The sequence below is a fragment of the Petaurus breviceps genome, unplaced genomic scaffold (assembly GCF_028583685.1).
Source record: "Petaurus breviceps papuanus isolate PSGF00001 unplaced genomic scaffold, PetGlider_PUasm1.0 140, whole genome shotgun sequence".
NCBI lineage: Eukaryota > Metazoa > Chordata > Mammalia > Diprotodontia > Petauridae > Petaurus > Petaurus breviceps.
In genome coordinates, this window is record NW_027185698.1 from 15,443,071 (window position 1) to 15,458,165 (window position 15,095).

General features: G+C 38.4%; 1 protein-coding gene across 1 annotated transcript; it reads left to right on the plus strand.

The window, feature by feature from the left end:
* The first annotated feature begins 1,074 nt into the window (after window positions 1–1,074).
* Window positions 1,075–9,692, plus strand: CCKAR (cholecystokinin A receptor). The gene is made up of 5 exons (XM_069073768.1): window positions 1,075–1,450; window positions 2,151–2,405; window positions 4,494–4,755; window positions 7,166–7,293; window positions 9,160–9,692. The coding sequence occupies exons 1-5, from the start codon at window positions 1,339–1,341 to the stop codon at window positions 9,690–9,692; spliced, it is 1,290 nt and encodes a 429-aa protein (XP_068929869.1). The 5' UTR covers window positions 1,075–1,338.
* The last annotated feature ends 5,403 nt before the right edge of the window (window positions 9,693–15,095 follow it).

Sequence of the window (15,095 nt, forward strand, 5' to 3'; positions counted from 1 at the left end):
TATAAATATAATAAGTATATTGATCGTAAAGTTCAAGAATATTGATGGAGACTGTGTGACTTACTGAAAAGAGTGATGAACTTGAAGTCAAGAAGACCAAAGCCAACTTCATGCCTTAGACTCCTCCCATCTGTGTAGCTCTGGACAAGTCATTTAACCTTTATGGGTCCCAAGCAATTCTCTAGAACTTAGGTACTAAGTCCCTGAATTCCTTTAAATCACAACTCTTTCTTGTATGTATGACATGGTCAAAACAAAGAATAACAACTTGCTCAACGTAAAATGAACCAAAAAAGGAAATGAAACGATTTTATGTTTGGTCAAATCACCAAAGAGGTCTCTGGGCAAACAAATTGTAGACTGCAGTCATTGTTTCGTATTGGGGACGTAGGGGGTTTAGCCGGGGTTTTTATTTAAGCCTCTGTTGCACTGATTTGCTTTTCCACGCTGAAGAAATAATCTGTTAAATGACTTCTGCTTGTCCTTATATCACAATGTAGTACTATATTAAAACAAAACCATATTTCACAAAGAGGCTACAAAGTAGGAATTTTCTTGCACCTGACAGCTTGTTGCAGCAAGAGACCCTGTGTACATAGGGAAATGTAGACTCTGGTCTCCCAGAGAGAACTTTCAGGTTAACAAGGGCGTAGTCCCTGAGGACTAACACTGTGGGTTCCAGCAATTTAACCAGCCATACAGTTGTATCCGAACACAACTGGGCAGAATTCCAAAGCTAAAAGGCACTAATTGCTTCTGTATGAGGAGCTAGAAATGTAGCTGCCCAATGTTCTTTGTTTCTGATGGTCTGCATTATAGTATCTATTACCTTGTTAATTGTTCCTGTCTGAAATATCCTAGTTGGGCTTGATTCTGTTTATTGCCTGGGACAAAAGCAGGTTCGCATACACACAGAGGTACTTAACTGTATTGATGTGTGTGTATGAGTGTGTGTGTGTATGTGTGTGCATGGGTGCATATTTTTAAAAACCACCACCACCCCAGAAAGGGTTAACTTTGCAATCAGTTGCTAGTATGCTTATAACCCTAAGACTAGCCCCTGGAATAGGGAGGAGGAGTATTGAGAAGGTAGAGTGTACAAGCTGTGCTTTCATATGTCTGCCTCCTCTGACACTAGTACAAATGTTTTTCAGCCTGAACTGAATAACCGTTAGGAATGGCTGAGAAGGCACTTACCTGGAAATTAATTCATCTCTGCCTTTCCCAGGCAGATTTTATTTGGGAAGAATTTTTAATCATTATAGGAATGAATAGAGAGTAATTCTACACACATTCTTAATTCCTTTTAGAAGACAGGTAAGCTGGAGAGAGAAAAGAATGGATATAGTTGATAGTCTATTTATGAATGGCAGTAATATTACTCCTCCCTGTGAACTTGGACTTGAAAATGAGACATTTTTCTGCTTGGATCCACCTCGTCCTTCCAAAGGTAAGTACCAAAGATCTGTTTTTCAGGAGTATTAATTTGAAGGGAGAAATTATCAGCCCAGGAATAAAAGGATACTTTAAGACTAGGCTAGATGAAGTCTTTTCAAATTGTTATTTTTTGTTAGAAGTTTGGAAGAGAAACAGAAAAGCCAAATAAATATCCATATTTCCTTGCTTTTCTAGATTAAAGAATTGCAAATTAATGTTAATAATTTCAGGGAGAGAAAATGGGGTGGGGGCCATAGAAAGAATGTTAAAAACTGGCAGGACTGAGAATATGTAAATGCTTAAAGTTACAAGCTTAAAGAAATTATTCTGTTCCGCATTAACAGTCTGACTTTCTTTACCCAAGCATGAGGTGAAGAAATGATTTGTGATAAATAATGCTCAGGAAGCTGGAAACAAAATGCCACCACTGTTCATTTGAGATGGCTCATTCCTGAGAAGTGCTTCCCAAAATGATTCTTTCCCAAAAGAACCTTTTGGATCCAAGCTCATCCCTAAGCTTTCTCTGTTTAGTTTTCAAAAAAAGTATTAGAAGTACAAGGATAAATGCATTGGTTCAGTGATTTATGGAATTAATACCCCTACCAAAAAAAAAGCCAAGTAGGAAATAGAAAGTCTGGGCTCACTTGGGGTACAAAGCTTTAATGTCCTGTTCTTACAGTCTTTGATGGCTCTGCTTCTTTATTGTGACACAGTAAACTGGCAGCCAGCGGTGCAGATTCTCTTATATTCCCTGATATTCCTGCTCAGTATCCTGGGGAACACCCTGGTGATCACCGTACTGATCCGAAACAAGAGGATGAGGACAGTCACTAACATATTTTTGCTCTCCCTGGCTGTCAGCGATCTCATGCTCTGTCTCTTCTGTATGCCATTCAACCTAATTCCTCACCTGCTCAAGGATTTTATTTTTGGGAGTGCTGTCTGTAAAACCACCTCTTATTTCATGGGTAAGTGGCTTTATGTCAACATTTCATTAGCTCACCCTAAACATCATCACATTGCACTTGGCCAGTTCTGGAGAAAAGCTGGTTGCCCAAGGGGGAGAAAGTGATTAAATGGGATAGGAGTCAAGGCAGCTGTTTGAATGTTAGCTGCCTGGGAATGTATGAGTACAGGGGAAGGAAGGACTTTTAAGACCTTGCAGTATGTCCATCCTATTCACTGAAAATAGAAATAATTAAACAAATAAAAGTGGAAAACACTCATTTTATTCTTTTTTCTATTTTCTTAAAACAACAATAACGGCACCCAAAGGCTTCCTATAGCTCCTCGTTGCTCCATACCTTTCAAGGGAAGTGCCTTCTTGACTGCATGTCTATCTATTCAAAACTTAAATAATAGATTTGTTTGGTGGTTTTTTGAGTGGGGGCATTAGAATAAAACATTTTATGTGTGTGTATGTGTATATTTGTAGGTTCCTTTCTCAGAGTTCATTTTCCAGATTCTTCTAAGTCCTCCAGGACCATTCCAAGAAAGAAGTGAGAAGGGAAGCTGTCCAAGCCTAGTTGGAAAGTCAAATATATACTTCTGAGTGTAGGGAGGACACTCATAATAAGGTGGGCTGTCTGAGCCTGCCCACGTCCATCAGAAAAGAATTGTGTGAGAGGTTCTAATAAGCAGCCCTGATTTTGCTCACTGCTAGGATTCTCTCAAACTGGAATAAACACATTTAAGAGACTTGGTCTAGTGTTCACTTCTCAATCCATCTCTCCCTCAACTAGTCTCTTCAGTTAAAAAGGTAGGGACTGCGCCATCAAATCTGTAAACTTTGCTGTGCTGTATCATGCCAAGAGAGTTCGGGGACACCAGGAATCTTAAAAGCCTTAATTCTGCCATAATCAACAGAGCTGAAGTCTGCACTAACAAAATGATGATAAATGACTGTCTTGCAAGGCAGGAAAAAAACAATTGCAATTAAATCATGGATATTTTCAAGTGTGATGTTAAGATAAGAGATTATTATTATTATAGCTTTGCTCAAGTAAACCTAACTATAGCAGACAAAAAATATTAAAATGAGGCACATACCTGTGGGCTGTCCCTAGAGTGACAGCAGATACCTGGGAAACAAAGAGGTGATTATATTGTAAACTAGACCGCATTTCCTCAACTGTATCATCTTTCTAAAATAGAATACTGTTAGATCACAATGGGTTTCATAAGGTGAGTATCAGCTCAATTCCCAAAACAAATATCTTAAAGGAGCTCCATTGCCCTAGGCTAAATTTTTTAAATCAGCAAATTTTAAATTAGTAAGAGCTTTTCAGGGGAAAAAAAAATGAATTAAAGTAAAAGTTGAATCATGTAAAACCATGATTCTTTAAGTTTTTTTTATTATGCCCAACAACATTTTGAAAAACATAGATTCATATTCAGTACTTTGGAATCATTACCTAATCTTACCTAAGAGCCTTTAAGCATGTCAAACTCAAGCCACAAATTGAACCCAGAATTCCAAAGTTTTTAGACTCTCTACATGTTTTTGCTTTTATAATCCATTGTAGACTCAATAGTTAATACTTAAAATTAAAGGAAGAATTATTTGAAATTTGATCTACCTAGAATTTCCAAGTGAACAAACACACAAACATTTCCTCCTGTTGCTTAAAAGTCACTTTTGCTTTGTGGGTAGGTATTTTATCCCTGTAGTAGTTAATCAATGGCTACCTTCATGCCCACTGGAAGTTAGAATAAGTTAAATAAAGAACAATAAATGTTCAGCAGGCATTTTTCCTTTTAGAAGAGATATAAGAAAGCCCTGCGGTGTAGTTCAAAGCTGGTATACGGCCCAGATTTGAATCTTTGCTTGATATTTACCTTGTATGGCTCTGATCATGTGACACTTAATCTTTCTACTCATCATTTTCCTCACCTATAAAATGAGAGGGGCCCATTCCACTTTTAAATATGATCTCTGTGTTTGCAGGTAAATTCCTTTACTTTCTGTGATACCCATCCCTGGATTCTTTGTCTAAGCATATAGGGGATACTAAAGTTCAGGACCAAGTTAACCTACTTCTTTGTTCCACACCTAGGCATCTCCGTCAGTGTTTCCACTTTCAATCTCGTTGCCATATCTCTAGAGAGATACAGTGCAATTTGCAAGCCCTTGCAGTCAAGGGTCTGGCAGACAAAGTCCCATGCATTGAAGGTGATTACTGCTACTTGGTGTCTCTCCTTTACCATCATGTCGCCATATCCGATTTACAGCAACTTGGTTCCCTTTACCAAATACAACAACCAGACAGCTAATATGTGTCGCTTTCTGTTGCCAAGTGATGTTATGCAACAGTCCTGGTAAGTTGTTTTACAGTTTGATATCATATCATATCGTACTGTTGAAAACATGTACTTGGTAAACACTGGAGGGAGGGCAGAACCCAAGTGAGTTTGGGTGCCTGCCTTCCTCTGAAATGTGTTTTTGTTTTTTGAGAAAGGATAGACAAGTTTCTTTCTGGGCTGGTTTAAATGTGGCTATGCTGAGAGTCAGGAAGATGAACTGAATGGCTTCCCTAGGACCCTAAGATTCTCTAACCAAAGTTAAAAATCAAGCAGGGACCATCTTTCCCAAAGATCGTTTCAGAATCAGTGCCCTAGAGATTCAGATATTATGTAAAGCTTGGTTTAGCACCTCCTCTTCTGCTTCCCTTACCCCTAGTCCTCCAAAGTTCTTCTCTTCTCAACTAAACATCACTGGGGAAAAAAATTATGTTACAAACATCAGGGATGTTTCCAAGGGTTGGTGGGGAATCTTAGCAAAATGTGATTGTCCAGTTGAAGAGAGATGGCTAAGCCATCATATGCCCTTGACAATTTTATGTCCTCATCTTTCACCCGTACCATACAAAATGGCAAGTGATTTAAAGGACCAGACTTGTAAAGGAGAGACCTGCTGTTCTTCAGGATTCCAATTTGTTTAGAGAATGCATAGCTTTGTTCAGGCAGCATCACTTTGACAAGTATGCCATCCTATGCCTGAGAAAACCAAGATCAAAGGGGCTGTGTGTGTGGTTTGTGGCAAGGTAAGAGCTATGTTAAAACCCTCAATCTAAATCTGTAGTCAATTTCACTATTATATTGCTACTGAGGCACTCTGACTTCCCTAATGAGGCATTTGATTCCTCCGTCTTATTTGGGACAAATGACTATTGCTTTTGTAATTAGACAAATTTTGAGCATAATATTATAGCCACAGAACTATTTCAAGAAAACCAGAGAATCCTAGGGGAAGGCTCTTTGAAAGACTCTATCTGAAGAAGAAATGCATGCTTGCTATCCTGGACAAGGAATTAACAAAAATGTTATGAGCCAGTAATGAGATGTGTTTATTTCTTCAGCATCATTAAAGCAAGAGATGTTCCTGTTCATTTTTCCTATTATTATAATCAACACTGGCTGTTCTGAAACCTGAAGTTAACTTGATTGAACTGTTCCATTCTTTCTTCAAGTAAACATTTTATATTTCCATAAACATACAAAAATATTTTACATTTCTATAAACATAAATTTCAAAGTACAGCAATAGCAAGGTTCTTTTGTTCCTACAGAATTAGAGATAACTTCCATTCCATTCAGCCTTGGTCAGACTCTTCAGTGTTTATTTCTCTCCCATTCTTAAACAGGAACTTGGATTCATAAAGACACAGAACACATACCATGATGACCATCAGCTGTACTGCTAAAGCTATAATACTTAAATCAAGTAGAATCAAACTCAATTAACTGGAATATCACCAACCAAAGCACTCAAACAGAATAGGAGTGTTGGGGGGTGGTTTGAAGGGGGGAAATAGGAAGCATTTAATTTTTAAGAGAAAGAGGCACAAAAAGAAATGAAGGGTTTTTTAAAAAGAGGGGATCAATCTGTGTGACCTTGGGCAAGTCACTTAAGCCCAATTGCCCTTCCCCCCCAAAAAAAGCAAAAAAAAAAAAAAAGAGGGATCAGTATAGCTTCATCCCTAATACATATATCTTCTTTACCTACATTGACAGTCTTGTACACTGAGCACTAGTGTTCAGAATTATAATCCTGATCCCCGGAAAGGTCCTTAATTATCAATAAAAGGCTCATTTATATCAATTATCCTACATTTACCGAGGCAAGAAATTGTATTCATACATTGTATCATATGCTACAAAAAAAAGTATGGAGGATGGTTTTGCTTAACCTTTAATTAACCAAAAAAGTTCTATGAAATAAAACACCCCATTCCAAGCATGCTGGTTATTCAAGGCATTACCAGGAAATAGCCATAGGTATAAAGTACAGCAAGTAAAATTAGGAGGGTCCCATTTATAGTAGGGGAAACAAAATGTGTTTGGACTCCTAATTAAGAAAATTTTTTTAACAAGCATTTATTAAGCCCCTACTATGTGCCAGGCACTAGGTCAAGCACTTTGCAAATATCTCATTTCATCTTCACAATGACCCCAGGAGGAAGATTGTTCTTGGGAGGTAGATCCCTATTTTTACAGAAGAGGAAATTGAGACAGAAAGTGCCTAGTCTATGGTCACACAGCTAGTAAGCATCTAAGGCTAAACTTGAACTCTGATCTTCCTAACTCCAACTCCAGGGCTCTATCTACTTTGCCATCAGCTGCCCCCATAAATGTCAATCTGGGTCACTGTGGAGAGAAAAAAGCCAATAGGAACCATTAGGAATGGCTGCTATTTGATGTCTCATGAACTTCTTTATGGCTTCACTAGGCACACATTCCTGCTTCTCATCCTCTTTCTTATTCCTGGAATTGTGATGACGGTAGCATATGGATTAATCTCTTTGGAACTATATCGAGGAATAAAGTTTGATGCCAGCCAGAGGAAATCTTCCAGAGGTAACTATTAATCACATGTGTACTTTGAAAAATGACAAATTTCTCTGAGTTTTCTCTAACTTAAGCAAATACATATATACACTAACCCCTTGATTCCTATAACTTGGACCACCTTTTCCTACCTTTAAGTTTATGCCTTTCCCTGCAAATGGCTATATCCTGCCTTCTCTCTCACCCCCAGCATGGCCACCTGTTGACATCATGCCCATCCTTCTAAACCTAGCTCTGGTGGCACTTCTTTCATGAAGCCCCTCCCCGCCTCCAATCCATCACTAGGCTGATGTCTCACTTTATGCCTCTTCTATGCACTCACCACATCTTTATAATCATTATGGACAGTTTTGCCTTTGACTTTCCTTCACTTCTAGATTATAAGCTCTTTGAGATTGGAAACTGTATCTTATTCATCTCTTAGTCCAGAACACCTGGTGTTTTTTGCATAGAGAGATGCTTTGCTTATTGGATTAAATTCTAATCCACACATTCAATTCAATTTACTAAATATTTTTTTAAGAACTTGCTATATGCAAAGCACCATGCAAGATGGAGACACAAAGAAAAACAGAAAATGATTCCTGCCCTCAGAGTTCACATCCTACTGGAAGATACATGTACCAATTAAAGACAAAGTAACACAAAATAATTCCAAGTGAGAAAATATTAAGAATGGGGGATTTAGAAAGGCCTTACATGGAAGGTAATACCTCAAGTACACATCACAGAAGCTAGGGATTCTGTGTGGCAGAGGTGAGAAAACGGTGTATTATAGATATTGCTTGTGCAAAGTCATAGAGGCAGTAGATGCTATGTCATAAAATGGGGACACCTAGTGGGTCAGTTTTACTGGAGTAAAATAATTTTAATAATTAAAATATTTAAATAAATAATTATAACAAATAATTAAATAAATTAATAAAATTAATTTTATTGTTTAAATTAATTTTAAATTATTAAATTAATTTTATTATTAAAAAAATAATAAATAATTAAAATAATTTAAAAATAATTTTACATAGAACATAGGACAAAAATATTCAATAAGACTCAAGTGGTGGGTGGGAGCTAGACTGAGAAGAGTTTTAAATGCTACACTGAAGAGTTTGAATTTTATCCCAGAGGTAATAAAAAACTATTGAAGATTTTTGGTACAGGGATAACATGGTTTGATTTGTAACTCAGAAATACCAATTCAGCAGCTGGGTGAAGGATGGATTGGAGGGGAGAGACTACATACAGGCAGGGGAACCAGTCAGCTTTTGAATTGGTTTAGGCAAGAAGTGAAGATATTCTGAACCAGGTTAGATGCTATATGAGATCAGAGAAAGGAAAAGATGAGAGATGCTATGGAGACAGGAGAGACAAGACTTTTTGTTGATATGAGCTGGTGTGAGTTGATATGAGGATTCAGGGAAAAGGGAGAGTTAAGGTTGATTTCAAGGTAGTAAATCTGGGTGACAGGAAGGATGGTGATGCTGTCAACAGAAATGGGAAAATTTGAATAAACTCAATATGTTCTGTATACTATACATTATGGGTTTTCAGAGGGATTTGGACAAGCCATTTGACCTTGGGTATTGTGAGGATCAACTGAAATAGCACATGTGAAAATATCTGGGGAAAGAAAGTGTTATATAATATCAGATATCATTATACTCATCGATCAAATTTAAATCATAGCTTTAAATTTGAAGGCTTCATAGGGCTACATGCTTACTCATATAAGTGCATGCCCAAAGCTCCATGTCCAGTCCTTTGGTGTGAATTTGGCCTCTGCCACTTGTACTATGCCTGAGACTCTTTCTAAGCTTTCTCTCAACCATGGCATGTTTAGACCTGAAAGTCACATGCACCTACTTCTACACCCAGAAAGGAAATCTAGCACGGGCAGCAGCAGCAAATATGAAGATGGTGATGGCTGCTACCTGCAGAAATCCAAGAAGAGGAAGAAGCTGGAGTTACACCAGCTGTCCAGCAGCAGCAGTGTCAAGATTGACCGAGCACGGAGCAGTAGCTCAGCTGCTAACCTGATGGCCAAGAAGCGAGTGATACGAATGCTGATTGTTATTGTGATCCTCTTCTTCCTCTGCTGGATGCCCATCTACAGTGCCAATGCCTGGAAGGCCTATGACACTCCCTCTGCTGAGCTGCTCCTCTCTGGAGCTCCCATTTCCTTCATCCTCCTGCTCTCCTACACCTCTGCCTGTGTGAACCCCATCATCTATTGCTTCATGAACAAACGCTTCCGTCTCGGCTTCCTATCTACCTTCTCCTGTTGCCCTCGTCCAAACCCTCCAGGAGTGAGAGGAGAAGCAGGTGAAGAGGAAGATGGAAGAACCACAGGGGCATCTCTTACCAGGTATTCATACAGCCACATGAGCGTCTCTGTCCCTCCCACATGAGCTATTCCCATGTTCCCACCAAAGAAAGAGAAAGAAAAGAGGGTTGTATTGGCAGTGGAACCCACCAGTCAGCTCATCTTACCAAGCAAGGATCCATACAGGAAATACTACTTGGTTTGCTATGTTACTCACTTTTGAAGACAGTTTGAAGGCAGAGGATTGCCTCAACTAAAACTACCGATGAAAAAGGAAGAAAATGTATTGAGGAGAAATCAGACTTGAACATGGTTGGAATGTTTACTGCTGCTAAGTCCAAATATAGAAAGGAGACATGGAACCCACTTGTCCTTTGGAGGGTTCTCTTTATTTGTCAAAGTCTCCATGCAGTATGTCTTGTCTTTGTATCTTGTGCTTTATCTCTTTATTCTAATGTAAAGTTACAAAGTCCCTGGAAATATATGCTAAGGTCATTTAATATACTATGCTCCCTTGCCCCCAGCTTATTGTGAACAAGTATTGATAACCATTGAAGGGAGCTCAAAGAGGAAGTTCTTTGTGTCATTTCCTGTCCTCTATGGTTTCTGTTCCATGTCTGTGCTATTTTGAAGGCCTAAGGAACACTGTCTATGAAACAGGATTCTATAACTTACTGAAAAACGAGAGACAGAGAGAGAGAGACAGAGAGAAAGAGAGACAGAGAGACAGAGAGAGAGACAGAGAGACAGAGAGAGAGAGAGAGAGAGAGAGAGAGAGAGAGAGAGAGAGAGAGAGAGAGAGAGAAGTAATGTTTTGAATGTATTCCTTTGTCACCATAATACTGGGACTGTGAAATGCCACAAGTTGCAAGGACTATATATGCTGAAATAATTAGTTTACAATACTTTTGTGTCATAGGCTACTCTGTTACTCCATGGTCCCTGCGTAGGGGATGGGAGATTCACATGTTCCTTTGCTTTCCTTTACCTTTCTACCATCATAGGGACCTCCTATCTTTTCCTGAAGAAATTCCATGACAAAAGGGGGTCCAAAATATATTGAATAACCAAAAGTGGCTCCAAGCATATCAGAGCCCAAGATAGAAACAACTTTGTATCTGTGCTGTTAACATGTGTTTTGTGTATTTGTTAATTCTCTGTGTATGGGTAAATAGAATTTACAAAAGTAACACACTATGTATATCCTTTGTTCTTCTCTTCATTATGGTTAAATAAAGGATTATTAATGACTATTAGAGTTTCCTAGAGTGTAATTTTATTGTAATTCTTCCCAAGAACAGTTGGAGGTCTCTCTCCAGGGTATTTCTTTTCTTTGAAAAGTCAATGGTGAAAATCGAAATTCCTCCCCCCATCCAATTTACAAAATTTAATTGAAAATAAGTTGCTGAATATTACAGATCTAAGCTCTGGTGCTAACTGTAAGGATTTTTTTTTTTTGAGGAAGACTGAGTATTACAAAAGAGTTTGCAGGATATAGATCAGTTTTGATATCCTGTGCAATGCGATCCACTTTTAAATGTCAGAAAACAGCTGACTTGAGGAAGGTTATCTACCCTTCTCTGCTGTAGTTGCTTTGGGACTTAAAGGCACAGAAAAGGCAAATGAGCCAGGGATACTCAAAGCTGTAGGTCTTTATTACTGACTCATGAACTTACAAAAGGTAAGGCATCAGGCTTAACCAGAGACCCCAGAGGGAAGGGAGGGTCAATCCCGTGCAAAGGAAGTAAAGTGAGGGGCCAGGTTAGTCAAGGATACTAGGAGGTAAGGGGGGGCGGAGGGAAGAGTCTTTGGGAGAAGGAAGATCAATTAAAAATTGCACATATCTTAGGAACTTTGATATAATGATCTTTAGGATATGGAATGAGGGATCAACAATGGTACTATAAGGTCCTATAATGGTTCCCTGGGCTTGGCACATTCACATTTCAACAAGTTGTCTTTACTCCCTCTGGTTCCTTGAATAAGGCACCTCGGTCTTTCAAGGATTCATTCAGGAAACAAGGTAACTAGGTAAAACAGGGAGTTGGAGGTTTTGAAGGGAGGGGCAGGTTTTGCTCAGGCACATCTTATTAATTTTCTACTCCCTAACATCATGGGAAAGGAGCTACCACACTTTGGCTAGAGGGGCCTGGTGGAGTGCAACAAGGGGATAGAAATTTCTGACATGGAAGATTCCAGAAAAAAAGACAAGGTTTGGTGGGGATGGAGAGGGTGGAGAGGTATGCCAGTCAGGAGGAATAAAGGTAACCTATTGTACATGAACTTTATCTGAAAAAAATTTCCACCTAAAAAATCAGAGGGTTTTTTTTTTAGACTTTCAGAATATCCAAATGCAAATATACCTGACTGAAATACTTGTTGGCAATATGTGCGTGCACACATGTAAGTATACATACAGTGTGTACACGTACATATATGTATATAATTTATGTATACACACATATACATACATATTCTTCATATATACATATATGTCTACATCACTCGGTCACGTTGACAACTGTGTACAGACCTTTGTTCTTCTCCTAGCATTTTTCCTGGAGCTGTCGGGCAGCAAACACCACATTAACTATTTCTCTGCCCTTTCTGGAGACACGCCGGCTCCATCTTCTAGCTGAAGGATCAGCCTGTAGGAGGACTCTGGCAAGAATCTTGCCAGCAATGACTAAGAGAGAGACCCCTCTGTGATTGATGCAGGACAATCTACTTCCTTTACCTTTATAGAGATGGGCAATGGAGGCATCCTTGAACTCCTGGGGAATAACCTTCTCTTGCCATATAACAGGGAAAATTTCAGGCAGCTTTTGTATGAGCAATGGACCCACTACTTTATAAATCTCAGTTGGAATAGAATCAGCATCAGGTACTTTGCCACAGGAGAGAAGCCTAATGATATTCAAAACCTCTTCTTCAGTTGGAAATTTGCCTAAAGAGGAATTGACTTCAACCTGAGGGAAACAGTCTAAGGCTTCAACATTGATTAATGACAGTCTGCTGAGAACACTATGGAATTGTTCTCCAGGATCATGTACACACAAACATACATACTAAAGGTCATACCCCATTCCTTACAAAATTATTAAAGAACCTGGTTAGATACTTTACGCAGCTATGGTAAAGGGGAGAGCTAAAAATCAACAAGGGATAGAGGCAAAGATCAGAAATAAAATAGGTAATTTCAATTGCATGAAACTGAAAAACTTTAGTATAAACAAAGTTAATATGCCTAAGGGGAAGAAAGGAAGCAATTAGAAAAAAAAATAGAGCACCAGCCCTGGAGTCAGGAGGACTTGAGTTCAAATGTGGCCTCAGACACTTAACACAAAAACTAGCCCTGTGACCTTGGGCAAGTCACTTAATCCCAATTGACCTCCAAAAAGCACAACAAAAACAAAACCCCCCAAAACAAGTTTGCATCAAATATCTCTAATAAAGTTCTGATATTCAAGATGTATAGGGAACTAACTCAATTATATAACACCAAAAAGTCATTCCTTTATAGATATGTGATCAAAGGAAATGAACAAACAGTTCTCAGAATTGTAAACCATTAACCACATGAAACATTCTTCCAAATTACTAATAAAAGAAATGCAAATCAAAACAATTCTGAGGTTTTTCATCTCAAGAGAAAATTTGCAAAGGTGACAAAAGCTAGGAATTGTCTATGTGGAGGGGGTATAGAAGGAAAGGTGGTATATATATATGTGTGTGTGTGTATGTTTGTGTGTATACATATATATGTATATATATTCTGGAAAACAATTAAATATAAAAAATGACTAAAATGCCTTTGCGTCACCTTTTGACCCATCGGTTCCACTGCTGGCCTTATACCCCAAGAAGGTCAATAACAAAAAGGATAGCTCCATATACACAGAAATATTAATAGCAACACTTTTTGTGGTAGCAAAGAATTGGGGGAAAAAGTAGGTGCCCATAAATTTACAAATTACTCAACACGTGATACATGAATAATTAGAATGTACTGTGCAATGAATATCTTGAATACAAAGAAGCATAGGAAGATTTATATGAACTGTTGCAAAGCGAGGTAAAGAGAACTAGGAAAACATTATGCATAATAAATGGAAAGAATAGCAACATGTAAACAGTTGAAACTGAATCCTGTGAAATTATAATGATGAAGCTTGCCTACAAAGAAGAGATCTGAGAATGCACCTTCTTCCCTTCTTTGTAGAGGTAAGGAGCTATACATGTAGAACACTGAATATGGTATGAGACTTAGCTGATGTGTGGGTTGATTTTTCTAAAGTGGTTTCTTTTCCTGTTTTTTATTCTTTGTCACAAAATGGCTCTCTGAGGAGGAGAGGAGGAATATATTGGGAAATGTCAGTAATGTAAAAGTGAAAGGTATCAATAAAATTTTTTTAGCAAGGAATAAATGCTATCCTAAGAGAATTTTTGGTATAGCTGCCACTTTGCTTGAGATGGTGAGTCACATTTAGTTGAACATTTTTCTAACAATGCTCACACTGAATTTAACAATTGGTTCTTTCCAGCAACTGGCTCCAGCCTTGCTCTGTATCTTTGGGGTGTGAGAGTAGGGCAGGAGGGAGGAGTAAGCAAGATGAGAAAAAGCAGGTTATAGATTTGGGCCTGCTTTGGTAAGTCACACAAAATAAGCATCAGGCCTAACTGAAGGATAAGAACTTCCTTGTGATGGTGTAAGTATGTGAATGAAGATAAATTGACTATCATGTAATTTTCAGCTGCTGGAATTGTTCAAAGGTGTTCAATTTAAAACCATTTGACAATGGAGATGAATATAACCAAGAGGTTCCAGATGCAGATCAGTAAAATGCTTTGGAGGCTCCTTTCTCTAAGTTTATAAGAAGCCATTTACAGAATAGAATTTTTTTTTAAAGGCAGGGGGCCTTCCTCAGTGTATGATTGGGGTAAGGGGAAGGCAGTTTGTGCCCCACCTATGGGAATGGAAAACATACTTATTTTGCATAAGGTTGGGCAGCTAGGTGGTGCAGTGGATAGAATGCTGGCCTGGAGTCAAGAAGACATCTCCCTGAATTCAAATCTGGCCACAGACACTTACTGGCTCTCTGACCCTGGGCAAGTCACTTAACCTTATTTGCTTCAGTTTTCTCATCTGTAAAATGAACTGGAGAAGAAAATAGCAAACCACTCCAGTATCTTTGCTAAGAAAACCCCAAATGGGGTCACAAAGAGTCATACATGACTGAAAATAAAAACAACAAAAACCATAAAGTCATTTTAAAGTCCCCAAAAAGCAAGTTCTTATTTTATACTAAGAGAGAAGCAAATATGGCATATCAATTTTAATTTTTTTATCTGAAAAATTAGTGATTTTCTTTTGGTGGGAGGGGAGGTGGTAGGAAAGCATAGAACTGTGATTTCTATATGTAGATCTGTGTAGGGATTTCCCAATGAGGAATCTTCCTTTCTCAATGCACATCAGCATGTAATTCAT

Bases quoted from the DNA above. Each gene is read 5' to 3' on its own strand.
- CCKAR (XM_069073768.1), top strand. From the start codon at position 1,339: ATGGATATAGTTGATAGTCTATTTATGAATGGCAGTAATATTACTCCT. The intron at 4,756-7,165 runs GTAAGTTGTTTT...TGGCTTCACTAG, and splicing joins GATGTTATGCAACAGTCCTG to GCACACATTCCTGCTTCTCA. The intron at 7,294-9,159 runs GTAACTATTAAT...TTCTACACCCAG, and splicing joins CCAGAGGAAATCTTCCAGAG to AAAGGAAATCTAGCACGGGC.